Raw genomic sequence first — 15,184 nt, 5'->3', positions numbered from 1 at the left:
ATTATTGCAAATACAATTTGAAAAATTCATCAAGGTTTCAGTCCTGCTTTATATATTACTACTTAAAATATATCAAACCTTATATAAATTCACCAAACAATGCATAAAATTACAAGACTGTTTGTTGTATATTTATTGTTAGTTAAATGATAATAATAATAAGTACATATTAATTTATACATGATGCAATACTATTGCTGGCTTGCAAACTTGAAAGGTAGTCAAGTTTGGTTTGCAGACAACGGTTGTATTGCCATGGTAGTTCTGATCAACTGATACAAAATAGTTCAAATTTTTCAATATATTTGCAGTTGCACTAAAATTTTTGGTCCATTTTATTAAACCTATAAACTACTGGTAGGCATCCCCTTCTCCATGTACCTGGTAGTATTTGACCATCGAAGTTTCATATCAAGCTTCCACTAGGTGTAAATGATCAGTGTTTCTTTAGTGGCACAATTATGAAGGCAGTTATATGTAAAATTACACGATCAGCGTTATTCATGTTTAAGCATTTGTTTTCGTAAACCTCGAAAAACATAGGCATTCCAAACGCATTTTTCCTACAGCTTCTTTGTCTAGAAAATCGTAATAATTGAAACCTACTACGCTATACATATTCATTCAGAAGCATGAGGAAAAGGTTTCATAATGGTGTGTAACGAAAAGCAGAATCACCAAGCATTACGCGTAAGAACAGGTATACTCCTCCAGGTGTCTTGAGTTGCATATGTAGTAATTGTCTTCCAAATAAGGCGCACATCTGAACAGTAAAATACTTATCTTATGTCTGCCGTTGCAACCGATATCTACTATATGAACTGTCTTCAAAATCTCATAACTGCCATTAATAAGGAATACTATGAAAACTCCTTTATAGTTGTAAATACTCCAGAGTTAGCGGTGTTTGTATCATTACGATGTTTTCCAGCACGTCTAACCACACACCGAGGAAAGTTCCACTTTGATACAATCCATTACTAATTGTAATCCAACTCATTCAGAATTTAGTTTAAAAATGTAATACATATAATATTATTATTATATAGTATTGAGGATCTTGTACTAAATTTTACAAACCTTAGGTATGTATAATACTTAACATTTTATAAATTTTGACTACAAAATAACTTCAAATGTTCGTGAATTTATCATATTTTGTAAACATTTGAAACTTAAAAGAAAATTGCGACTTAGATTTTAATTTTAATGATAATAGTAAAATTTTGATATCCTTACATTCAATTATCAGCGATTAATCAATATTAAACACATAATTATATAAAAATATAAAGTGCTAGATACCAATTAGATGGCCTAGCTATAAATTATCTCTATTCATAATCGTTTTCTTCCCTATACAATGATTTATATTGAATTCAAATTTAATACATGCGCATCTATATTCTATACTTCTACGAGTTCATTCGACACCACCATGTACTACAGCAGATGTACTCTCACGGGTTTTTAATTTTAAGTATGTAAAGTACAAAAATAGTGTTAAATAGTTAGTATCGGTAGTGGTACATAATATAATATGCATTATTACGTTTTATCAGGTGCAGGCATATCAACAAATCGACGTAGAAACAGCTGAATATAATATTACATTAAACGATACAATCAACTAGTATGAGCCAACTAATCAATTGCTTTTGTACTGTGCAAGCTGTATAAAGGAGCTTACGTCTGGAAAATTACTGGAAAAAGCTTATTCGTTTTGTCCGAAAACGAAGACGATCTTGACGTATTTAAAGTTTGTACTGCAGTGTCCGGTTGGAATTAAGAGAGTGGCTTAACGTCAAATCCAAGTAATTCTGTTGGAATAGAGGAAGATGACTCAACTATGTCATCCACAAGTTTCATTCTCTGTTCTCTCGATTCTATTCCAAGCGTGATTCAAATAGTGTTACACTATACGGCCCAAATAACAACCTAGATTATATACTATTAGAACCAAGCTGTAACAGACACTCAAATGCTCGAATAGTTTTAAATACTGATATTTTAAACAAATCATACACTATAAGTCAAGATTTAACTTTTTAATTTTCTAATCTTTTAAACAAAAGTGAATGTATTTTTAAATGTTAATTTTGCGATTAATTTAAAAGTATTTAAATAATAAATCATAATATTTAGTTTAGAACTGTAGCTATTTTAGCACCTTAAAATCCTTTCTGTAATACATCTGACAGCGCTGATTGACAACATAGATTCATACAAATGTTTGCATGGAATTTATATAAAAGCTTAACTGCATAAGAATCACCTATAAATATAATAAAAATGATAAAAATGCTAACTGCTGAAAAGATAAACAATTGAAAATAAATACATAGAAAATCTAGTTCCTTTACATGGTTAACATATAATACTAGTAGCGAAAACGAAGAGTTTACATCAATCGTTCACCAACACATTATAGCCTGAGTGCTATTGATTCATTTTCTGACTTGGTGCAATCCACGAACTTATCTCACAAATTTCAGCAGACATCCTTATAAAATTTCAGCTGTGAAGGGTCTTCCATCTAAGCTCTCGGGATAATGCATTATACGCACCATGCAATTTTCTTCTTGAATCCATTTTACGTTCCCACACACTTCCTCGGCTTTTTTTGTTTTTTGCTCAAAAAATCGATAACAATAATAGTAGCTGCAATTTTTTCGCGCTTCGAAACCATTTTTAAATAAACTCAAATGAGAAAAATAGGCACCAAAACGTTAACAACAACAAACTCAAAAATAAAGTAAAAGTTAAAAAGTTAACAAGTACTCCGCACTTTAACGATTATAATACCAACATGGTATGTTTACATTAACTGTCTTTACATTAACTGTCTTTAAATTAACTTCAGGCATCGTATGAATAAACGTGAATTTTCTGTCAGTACAGTGGCGTACACTTCTGTTTTTATACAAATGTTTTTGTGTCACGACAACAACTGTCACAACATTTATGTCTCTAGTGAGAGTGGTTGTGAAAGATATTTCATACAGTAGAAATTTCTTTCATGAAAAAAATGTCATCGTGTGAATGAGGCTTATCATGAAACACATTTTTAGCTTACTCTGCTATTTCTTAAACATCTTATAAGAAATATGCAAATGCTATAAAATCCCAACCCTGGTTATTATAATATGTAACTATATAAAATTACTATTAGTATTCGGCGTTTGTGCCATAGATATTATTTATGCGATTATGGCCGGCCGCACACCAAAAGAGCAAAACTGCTTAAAGCAGACTGATGCAGCTTTATTATGACTAATTAAAAATAGAACACATGTAAATCAGTGAAACCCGCACACTGATAAGTCATAGTCAAAACAAAACATTTTTGCTCTTCAGTCAATTCTAGTCATGACTAATCGTGTCTTATCGAAATAGAACATGCTCTATTCCGTCAGTCAAAACAAAACAATTTTTTTTAGTCAAACCGCCAATTGGACTGGTATCAGATGGTTAACTATAGTTGGATACCACAGACGTTGCAGAACGATCGTTCATTAATATAATTAATTACAATTCATAATTAATAATAATATATGATTACTGTTTTTATATATTAATCTTAATATATATAAATCTCATGTCACAATGTTTGTCCTCAATGGACTCCTAAACCACTTAACCGATTCTGATGAAATTTTTTCACCGCGTGTAATTTGGTCCAACTTAAAAGACAGGATATAGGGTATGGACCTAACTCCTGTGAGTTAGCGATTTAGAGACAAAAACCGAGTTACACCGGTGGCACCCTCTAGCAGATAAAAATAAAATATAAATAATAATACAAAAATCGATTAATATCGATAAAAATCGAAAAAAAAAATATTATTTATTGCATACAAAAGTTACGTTACCATGGCCACAATAATTTCAATTTATTTTATTTTATTTTATTTATTTATTTATTTATTTATGTGCTATGATAACATGCCACCGAAAAAATCTAACCTCAACAACGCGAGCAGCAAAGGGTCACGACGCAAACGTGTTGAAAGAGCTCAGCAATTACCAGAACAAATCGAAACAAGAAATGCAGCTCAAAGAATCAGGACTGCAGAAAGTCGTGCACGAGAATCTCAAGAACAGCGTGACGAACGTCTGCAACAGAATATTACGAGAACAAGAGCGGCACGAGAACGAAACATAGCTACATTACGAGAAAGAGATCGACAAAGGCAACGGATCAGCCGCTCATTAACACGTGCATCATCGTTCGGCTTGCCTTTGAATATGCACCAGATATTAACTACTCAGCGCATTCAATAATTGCTATCGGTGGAATGGATAAAGTATGTCAATATTGTCAGGCATTGAAATTTCGGAATGAAGCAGCCGGCATGTGCTGCGCATCAGGAAAAGTTGTGCTGTCACCTCTACCCGCTCCGCCGGAGCCTTTATTATCCCTTCTTACTGGCAATTCAGATGATTCCAAATTATTTTTGCGTAAGATACGCAAATTTAATTCTTGCTTCCAAATGACGTCATTTGGGGAACTAAAATTTGCGATCGTGCATCCGATGGACGTAATTTTGAAACTACATTCAAAATTCAAGGCCAGGTGTACCATAAAATCGGATCACTGATGCCAATGCCTGATAACAATCCGAAATTTCTTCAAATTTATTTTATGGGCGCTTGTGAAGAGCGTGTGACGACTCGGTGCCTGTATAATTTTTTTGAACAAGCAGAGGAAAGAGCAATTGTGATATTATTGGAAAATTTTTTAGAAGATCACAATCAACTAATTCAATTGATCAAAAGAGTTTCGCCACGACTGCAAAATGACAATTATCAAATCGTCATAAACGCCGACAAAGTACCATTAGGTGAACATGCTGGTAGATTCAACACTCCAACTGTAGATGAGGTTGCTGTTATCATGGTTGGTGATCCAGTTGACAAAAGATCTATAAAATTTACACGGCGAGACAACACTGTCAGTACGATTTCGGATCTACACCGTTCATATGACGCACTACAATATCCATTGATATTTTGGCAAGGACAAGATGAATATCAACTTAATATCAAATAGTATGATCCAAATACCGGTATATTTGACAATTATCTATTTACTTTCTCACTGTATGTATAGATTTTAATTTCGTATTGCATTTTATTTTTTATTTTTTTAGGTGATTACAGAAATAAAAAAGTTAGCTCAATGAACTACTACGCACACCGAATAATGGTTAGACAACATCAAGACAATTATATCCTTCGTTATCGTCAGCTGTTCCATCAATACATTGTTGATATGTATGCTAAGGTTGAAAGCGAACGCTTGCAATTCCTTCGATTTAACCAGGCAAAACTACGATCGGAAGAATATATTCACTTACGAGATGCTGTTGCTGGAAACATCGATGGAACTTTAAATTCCAATGACATCGGTAATGCTTTCAAATTACCTTCAAGCTACATCGGCAGTCCACGGAACATGCAGGAATACATACAAGATGCGATGACTTACGTACGTCATTACGGCCGACCGGATTTATTTATTACATTCACATGTAATCCGAATTGGGAAGAGATACAAACTTTACTATTGCCAGGACAACAAGCCATTCATCGTCATGATTTATTTGCACGTGTGTTTAAATAAAAATTGAAATCCTTAATTGATTTTATTGTTAAATATGAAATTTTTGGTATCACACGTTGTTGGCTGTATACGATAGAGTGGCAAAAGCGAGGTTTGCCTCATGCCCACATTTTGGTTTGGCTTAAAGATAGAATCCGTCCTGAAGAAATCGATCAAATAATTTCAGCTGAAATTCCAGACCCATTGACATCTTGCACCGAATTAGACACATAAATCAATGCCAAATTAGAGATTATACACCAGAGATGTACAATGAAGCATTGGTCATGATCGAGGATTTATGTGTTCTTATTTCAAATTTACCACTTAATCATTATGGTATGCCATCACCTAATCATCCAGCCACTGACTTAGTCAATACCGATTTACAACGAGAAAATCAATATGACCATGGAAGTTCAGCAACAATTATCATGAACAGTGAACCATTACTGACAGCAGAACAAAAAATTATTTATGATCGGATTATGCTGGCTATTGCTGCTGAACAAGGCGGTTTTTTTTTCTTGGATGCACCTGGTGGAACCGGTAAGACATTTTTAATATCGTTGATTCTTGCCAAAATACGGTCGCAACAAAAAATCGCATTAGCTGTAGCATCGTCAGGCATTGCGGCTACTTTAGGATGGTGGGCGAACAGCACATCCAACATTCAAGCTGCCATTGGACGTTCATAATAAACCAGATGCAATGTGTAACATCAAAAAGAATTGTGGAATAGCTGCAGTGTTGCGGAAGAGTTCTATAATAATTTGGGATGAGTGCACAAAGGCACACAAATATTCACTTGAAGCACTAAACAGAACTATGCAAGATTTAAACAGCAATAATAAACTTTACGGTGGTGCTATCTTACTTTTGTCTGGTGACTTCCGGCAGACCTTACCGGTTATACCTCGCTCTACTTTCGCGGACAATTTTTGCACTGTTGTTCAGGATAAAAATGATTTGATTCAGAGTATTTTCCCGGATATACAGAATAATTATTTGAATCATGAATGGCTTAGTCAACGGGCGATTTGGCAGCCAAAAACGTTGATGTTGACGAAATTAACTTCCAGATACAACAGTTGTTACCAGGCGATCTGATGTCATTTAAATCAATCGATACTGTTGTTGACGAAAATGAAAGTGTAAATTTTCCGAATGAATTTTTAAATTCATTAGATATCCCTGGAATGCCACCACATAATCTTCGATTAAAGATTGGTTCCCCCATTATTCTCCTCCGTAATTTGAAGCCACCTCAATTATGTAACGGTACGCGTTTGGTCATCAAAAAGATTACCGGAAACATTCTTAAAGCAACCATTTTGTCTGGGAAGTTTAAAGGAAAAGTGGTCCTGCTGCCACGTATTCCGATGATACCATCAGATTCTACCATACCCTTCAAAAGGCTACAGTTTCCAATTCGTTTAGCTTTCGCCATGTCTATAAGTAAATCTCAAGGTCAAACAATGTCCATTTGTGGTTTAGATTTGGAAAATCCATGTTTTTCTCATGGGCAACTATATGTTAAGTGTTCACGTGTTGAGAAACTGTCGAATCTATTTGTGTTAGCTAAAGACAGGTTAACCAAAAGCATTGTGCACCGATTGGTGTTAAATTAAATAGAAAAATTAAAAGTATTTATAATTTAAAAAATTAGATATTAACGTTTAAAAGTTTAAGACTGTCTGCTTAATATCAAGTGTAAGAACATTTAGCCACAGCAACGCGTGGCCGGGTCAGCTAGTTAATATATATATTTTAAAATTTTTTATACGTTATACATTTTGTATACCTATATAAAGGTAATTATAAATATATTCCACATATTACATAATATATTAACAAATAATAAATATGTGACGTATTATTTTAAATTTTCTACTCAGTCTTAACTATGACCACTGAAAATATAGACCTGGAAACACTCATAACACTTGTTCAACAAAGATCTACCATTTATAATTATAAAGACAAACAACATAGCAACCGAGATGTTCAGGAAAAATTATGGATAGAAATCTCCAGAGTACTAAAAGCTCCAGGTATCTATAATATTTTATAATAATGTAATTCTAGGTTTCGCAGCGAGCGCCTTCCTGCTCAAGCCCTTATGTTATTTTGAACTATTTTATGTTTTTATATGAAATCAAAATTGTTTACTTATTATTGTACAAAATAATGCAACACGGCCTGCGCATGCATATACTATATTTTATACGCCGCTGAGCCGAATATATTATCATGTATTTTTAGATTTTTTTTTTTACATTTAATAATTGACTTTTTCAATTTCCATTTTAATGGCATGAAACATGTCTGATACACACTACATAATTAAACAAATAATTTAGTAAAGTAAATAGGACAAAATAAAATTAATCATTGGTCAATATATTTTTATAGAAATAAGTAGTAAATTATATTAAATAGTTATAAAATAAAAGTATAGAAAAAATAAAATAAAGCACTTCAAATGTACTAAATAAAAATGGATCTCAACTTACTTTTTAACCTTATATTAAAAAAAAATAAATTTGTCAAATCTATGAATATTATCATAATTACATTATATTTTAAAAGTTAGAACTAAAATTATTTTTTTAAACTAAATATCTGTCTTGCCAAGGAACTGAACCATTTTCTGAATTGAAAAAATCCATAAATTTATTACGTTGTTCGATAGCTGCTATAGACGATCTGTTATGATGAACAATATTTGCTTCGTTTCTTATTTCTATTTGATTATGATGATTTTCAATTTCATTATAAATTTCTGTAAGGTTTACTTCTCTTGTCATAATTAAATTATGAAGTACACATATCGCCCGAGTTATTTTAGTAGCTTTCTCGGGGCCAACTAACATCTTATTTTCCAATACATTAAATCGTTTTACCATAATTCCAAATGCGCATTCTAGTATTCTTCTTGCACGGGATAAACGATAGTTATAAATACGTTTTTCATTTGTTAACTGCCTGCGAGGGAATGGCCTCATTAGGTTTGGTAAAAGTGGGTAAGCTTCATCCCCAACAAATACAAAAGGGAAGTCTTCGTTTATATTCTGGTCAATTTTTTTTGGTGCAGGCAAATTTAATTTATTATTAATTAATTTTTTACCAAATAAAGATTCTTTGAAAATCCCACTATCACTAGATCGACCATAATCACCAACGTCTATTACAACAAACTTTGCGTGAGCATTGACTACCGCTTGTAGTACAATTGAATGATAACCCTTATAATTGTAATACTCCGAACCGGCACCTGGAGGACAAATAATAGAAATATGTTTACCATCAATTGCACCAACACAATTTGGAAAATTCCATATTTCATTAAAATCGTTTGCTATTTTTATCCAGTCTTCTTTTTTTGGTGATGGCAAATAAATAGGAGATAGTAATTTCCATATCGCCAAGCATACAGAATCAACAATTATTCCAATGGTTGTAGCTCCCAAACGAAAATGGTAGTGCAATCGTTGAAAACGTTCACCGGACGCTAAATAACTGTAACAATAATTACAACATAAATTATGAGGAATAAATTGAAATAAAATAATAATGGATCATTTTTTATACAAATACAAAACTCTGGAAAAGTGACACACTTGTGCACACTCAACAATATTGTTTTTATTTTTATATACATTTTATTCATAGAAAAATTTGTTTTTTGACATAATTTTCTAATATTACGCAGTATTTTTTTTTAAAAATTTAATCCATTATATTTTCAGTCATTTTTAATTAATATAAAACATTTTTTCCAATTTTTAAACGTACCCATATTGTGTAACAATTTCATTCATTAAGTACATATTAATGTATTATAGATAAAACATACTACAGTGAAACTTCCATATAACGAACTTCCATTTAACGAAATTTTCTATTTAAAGAATTATTTTTGAGAACCATGACCTTCATTGTTAATTAACACGTAAATTTATCTCCAAATAACGAATCTGATGTTTCTATATAACGAAATAATTATTCAATAAAAACTGGTTATTGTAAATGTTGTCACTATAAGAAGATATATTAAAAGCTTTGTCTGTGATAAAAAATGGTTTTAGACAACAAGCAAATGTTCCCGATGAAATTTTTTTTTAAATTAATGATATAGAAACTTTTTACGAAAAAAGTACAATTTATAAAAATAATAAGCAAACAAAACTCAATGATTATTTCTTTTAAATTACATTTAAGGTTAAAAATTAAATTAAACTGTGTTATGATATTTTCTTTTTTTTTCTTTTGAATTATAAAATTAAAAACTAAATTAAACTGTAATATGATATTTGATATTGTTTTTTACATAACATATACAACATAGAAGTGTATACATACATACATAATTAAATTTTAAAAAAATACGTAATTCTATTTAACGAATTCCTCCATATTACGAATTTTTTTTGTTGCTTATTCGACTTCATTATATGGAAGTTTCACTGTATAAGGCTTTCAACTTTTTTTTTCTTTATAGTTTCAGAATGTAAAACCAAATGGACAACTTTACGGCAATTCGTTTTCTAGACAATTACGCGAAGAAAAGAAATTTACATCTGGGTCCGGTGCAACGAAAAAAGAAAATGGTATTTATATGATAACATGGCGTTTTTAAAAGATTATATGTTGCAACATAAAACTATGACTAGTAACCTTACTGCGGATGATTTGGATGAAACAACTTATAAAAATGTTGACGAATCTGAAGTTCCAAATTTTGAGGAAGAACCTGATGTAACACTTCAGTTGAACCCAGATGTAAATGTGGATGAAGAAATAGATAGTGAACAAAGTTCAAGTTTACACGAGTTTAAGAAACCAAAAAAAATTAAAAAAGTTCTGGCAAGTGAGATGATTGCAGAACCAATGATCAGCTATTTAAAATCAAAAACTACTCCAAAAATCAATCCAATTGAAGATCCACCAGAATTATTATTTTTAAAAAGTTTAGTACCAGATTTTAAAAAGCTTAATAACAAAAACCAGCGTAGATTTAAAAACGCTGTTTTAAGTACATTGGCAGGGGGACTGGGAATACTTCAGCCCAGGCGGAGAAGAATGAGCGGCAACATTTTTGCATAGTTAATGAAATGTTCATTGTCTCCTTATAATACATATTTATTTCGTTTTAGTTAATAAGTTCTAAAATCTTGAAATTATATAATAGAGCAACTTGCGTTACAGGAGAAAAAGTTTATTAGAACAAACAACAACTAAAATTTATGTAAAACATATTTAGCATTAAAGTTGATGTACTTTAAGGTAATTAATAATATCGGATACTTACACTTCTAAAGCTGTTTTAAGACATGTAATCAGTAATGCTTTAAATGTCTGAGCTTAATTGAACGAAGACTGATTTTGTTATTTAAGTTTACTAATCGTCCTTCACAATTCAACTGTAGCTACAGATAAAGTTAAAAATTCATAAGCTTCACAAAGATAACTATAAGATGAAACAAACTATTTAGAATATAATATTTGTAACACAGCACAATTTTCGGATTCATGATCGTATTAAAGAACACGTTTCTCTGTAGAAATCATTACCTACAAAATAATTTCAAGTATTATCAAGCATAAATAATCTATTAATAAAATTTAGAAATATTTGCTTATTATTAAACATACCATAATCTAAGAGTATTGTTTCAATATATCAGAAAATTCATTAGTTGATTCTTCATTATTATCCATCATCTGAAACATATTGCCTCTTGATACATTGTCTGAGCTGTTTTATTGATGATTATTTTGGAAAACTCACAACAAAACTTTTAACTCTGAATGAAGTTTATCTTTTGAATGTTTGACACTTCTCAGATAAATATGTTAAAGCTATGTTTGGCATACTAGCAACCAAATCAAAATTTTTTGGAATAAAATACTGAATATCAGCTATTAACTGACTGTTGGCAGAAAATCTTTGATTTAAACTACTTATTATTTGGTCTATTATTTCTACATATGTTCCAACTCTAAACTTATCAATAGAACAGACAAAACTTCGTCTGAACATTGTTCATCGAAAATGGTTTTTGCCAATTTAAGTTGGAATGTATTACTGATATTAATTTACTCAGAACATTTAAAGTATCACGTTTTTCATTCATTTGTTTAATTGCATTTTGGATTCCTTATAAATATTTCACTTAATTAGTAATTTCTGATTTAGTACTTCTACAGATTCCCATGCAATAACATCCATGTTAAAGTTCAAATATCTTGAAGTTATCCAATTATTTGAAAATTTTCTAAAAATATGAGCAGTCAGTATTAATTAAAGTTGCACAGTCTTTCAATCAAAGATGATGCCTGAACAGTTTTTGAATCAAAATGCGAGACAGCAACAAAATTACGACTAATGACAGTCAAAATAAACTATTGTTTTCCTTCAAAACCCAAATAAAGATTTTCCAGACCACCATCTAGTATATATTTTCACCCACTTTTTAGTTTTTCAACTGTTCATTCTAGATATTATTTGCTGATCCACATCATACGCTTGCATACGAAACCCAAAAGGTTGGATAACTCATATTTAAAAATCCAAATAGATTTTTAGCATCAATGGGTTTGCATGCATCACTAATACATAAGTTTAGATAAGTATTATACACCAACAATAGATACTTTTTGGATTTATAGTTGTTTATCCACTGGAAGACCCAATGCTCCCCTATGTTTGAAGCTCCATCAAACGATTCTCTGCACCATTTTAAAATTAATATTATGTTTATAAACAATCCAACATTTCGTAATATCCTTACCAGAAGAATCAATAATTCTAAACTGCAAAGTCTTTCAGCATTCCATTGTGTATATATAGCGTATATAAATAGCAGCTTGATCAGATACACTAACATCCTGAGTGCTGTCAACTTGGAGGCTGAATTTTTGATTACACAATTCGTTTTAATTTATTCCTTATAGACTGAAGAATAGCAATCAATCTTTATTAATAGTTGTTTTGACAATAATGTCACCAATTAAACCTCACCTTAGATTTGTTTTTAAGCTTATTGCTCTTTTCACTATTTTTATTGCTAGCGTTAGGTTTTGTAAAATTGAATCTCTTTTTGCAGTAAATTGGACCAATTCTAAAAGTTTCCATTGTTTAAATGGTGATTTCCAATTCTCCCTAACTGATAAAGACCTTCTGAAGATCCAGAACCCCTAAAAGGTAGACTCTGTTTTCAAGAAATTTTACAATATCAAATATCTGTTCAACTTCATGTAATGTTTTCACTTGAACTTTTGCAAATTTAAATAAATTTTGCTGACCTTTAAATTCAGATGGTTGTCAGAGAGGCTTGAATATACTCTGAACAGCAGTTATGTGAACGACTTTCATGTTTTTAACACTATGAATGTGTTTGAAATCTTTATATCCATTTATGCAAAGGACTGATGTTACTACTAAATGTATATGCACAACAGGACAATATACTGATTTTATATTATTTTCACATGAACCGACAACACTGAATTAAGTTTTTCCATCAGGCATTTTTCGTTTATATAGTTTTTGAATGTGTAAATGAGAGTTTGAAAATGAAGGCTGAATTGGATGCTGTTTCATAAAGCCAACTTATGTAGTACATTTGAATTTTTCAAAGTGTGAAAGAGATAGATTAGCATGTCTTTGTCCATCAGTGAAGTCTTTAAAATTTAGTAAATAATATTATTAAATTTTGAATATTAAATGAAAACAGAAAATTTGCAAGTTTTTGTCAACATTGCGTGTTGTGTCAAGGCCATTTCATATATCAGATAGTAAGTCATTTCAGTATTATCATTACGAATATTTTCTAAAGCAAGTTTTACTATTAGTTTCAAGTTCTAGTTTAACCTTATTAAAATTTAGGTTAACTATACGTTAAATTGTTAAAATATACATAAACATGTGTAACCAATTCTAATTTAATTTAACTATATTACAACAATATAAACATTGATAAAAACTTACCACTTGCTCATTATTAAAATGTTCATCTTCATTATAATTTGATTTTAATAAATCCATTAACCGTTTTTGCATCGTTGTTTCACTACTAGTATGTTCCTTAAAATAATGCAGAGTTAAAATAAATAAGTAAGTAGGAGGTGTGATTTCTGAAACTTAACATTTAATAGATAATGTTTATTAGATAAACTCTAAATATATTTAACATTCAATCAGTGTTGCATATCACATCTTAAATTTAAAGTTGTTCATTGTTTATAGTTTATAATTTTATTAAACCATATTACAGGTCGTAAAATATTTAAACTTAGCAATAGAGTTTATAACAGTACAAAAATAACAATAATTAGTCAAGTACGTTAGAATTTAATACTTAAAATCACCAAACGACTTTACCTTTAATTTTAAAAAGTTAAGTTTCTTTGATTTTATTATTTCAACAATAAGTAGAATTAGCAGCTGTCTAATACGGCACTTCTTTTCAGCACCACTTACTTTCTTCATTTTAAAATTACAATATAAGTAATTTTTAATGTAAATACAAAAATAAAATCAATAATTGTTAAATTGAATTGATTGCAACAGATTGGGAATGACGATTGAATCGTGATTACTGACCGAGATCAATAAGGTTCCCACAACAACTGAACAACCGTATTTACTTTTGGTTATTATTTATTAATAGCACAGTTACTATTATACAGCCGTTGCTCGCTTATCTCTGATAACTCATTATCGCAGGGTTTCCAAACCGGTGTTTAGCTACATCTGGTGTGCTGATGTCTGACAATTTCACGACTATTAATAAAATCGTTACGCAAAATTTCGCAATTGGTTGCGCCAGTTTTAACGATTCTTATCGGATATTGTTCATTATTATTATTGTTTCGATACATTTTACGTTACCACTTGTACCAATTCTGTCATGTACTCTAACTTGTATTATCATCATTTATTTTATAATACTATACAATGCTGTGAACTGTGAAGTCTCACTTATAAAATCAAAATTATTCATCATATTATTAGTGCTGCAAATTATTAGTAATCCTACTTTCCTATCGGTCCATAAGTGCCGAGGCCCGCGGACTTGCTCTTCCGCCCGGGCCAGTCCACCGTACATTGATCCATTTGATGAACAAACTTTCTACCTTCTGCAACATCATATATCCCTGTGTAGGCTGCGCGGATTACTACGTAAATCCATCTAAAAATAAATGGTTTTTCGCATATTGAAAACCACAGTTATCTTATCTTTCAGTACTGAATAACATGTTGCTTAATATAATTATTTCCATTTTGATTACTGGTCTACAAGTTCTCATATCGGAATTTGCGTGTTGATTAACAGGTATGTCAAAAGCGATCTTTCACGCCTGTTTTTCCATTATTTTCTAACTAAAGCCATTACGGCTAATTATAAAATAATAATAAAAATGAGCAACACAATCAGATATTGAAACAGTTTGCTGAAGATGCAGATGAACTATTGATGGAAATGATATTGACAGTGAAGATGAGTTGGGGATCGGTAGAAATTAATAATGAAAACATGGATATAATACGTACTGAAACGAAGCAATACA

At 30.9% G+C, this 15,184-nt stretch overlaps 2 protein-coding genes across 2 annotated transcripts; one reads left to right on the top strand and one right to left on the bottom strand.

Annotated features, from left to right (window-relative positions):
* The first annotated feature begins 6,316 nt into the window (after window positions 1–6,316).
* LOC112592236 lies at window positions 6,317–7,236 on the top strand. Its single transcript, XM_025336247.1, has 2 exons — window positions 6,317–6,514; window positions 6,634–7,236. The coding sequence occupies exons 1-2, from the start codon at window positions 6,317–6,319 to the stop codon at window positions 7,234–7,236; spliced, it is 801 nt and encodes a 266-aa protein (XP_025192032.1).
* A 981-nt stretch (window positions 7,237–8,217) lies between these two features.
* LOC112592235 (putative nuclease HARBI1) lies at window positions 8,218–9,438 on the bottom strand. The gene is made up of 3 exons (XM_025336246.1): window positions 9,404–9,438; window positions 8,736–9,127; window positions 8,218–8,636 (listed from the first exon to the last, which is right to left on the bottom strand). Exons 1-3 carry the CDS (start codon window positions 9,436–9,438, stop codon window positions 8,218–8,220), a joined length of 846 nt encoding a protein of 281 aa, XP_025192031.1.
* Between the last annotated feature and the right edge of the window lie 5,746 nt (window positions 9,439–15,184).

This window comes from Melanaphis sacchari, unplaced genomic scaffold (genome assembly GCF_002803265.2).
Source record: "Melanaphis sacchari strain LSU unplaced genomic scaffold, SCAv2.0 Contig1621_pilon_pilon, whole genome shotgun sequence".
Lineage (NCBI taxonomy): Eukaryota > Metazoa > Arthropoda > Insecta > Hemiptera > Aphididae > Melanaphis > Melanaphis sacchari.
The sequence above is the reverse complement of the archived record's forward strand: the minus strand, read 5'-3'. Positions and strand labels throughout refer to the sequence as shown.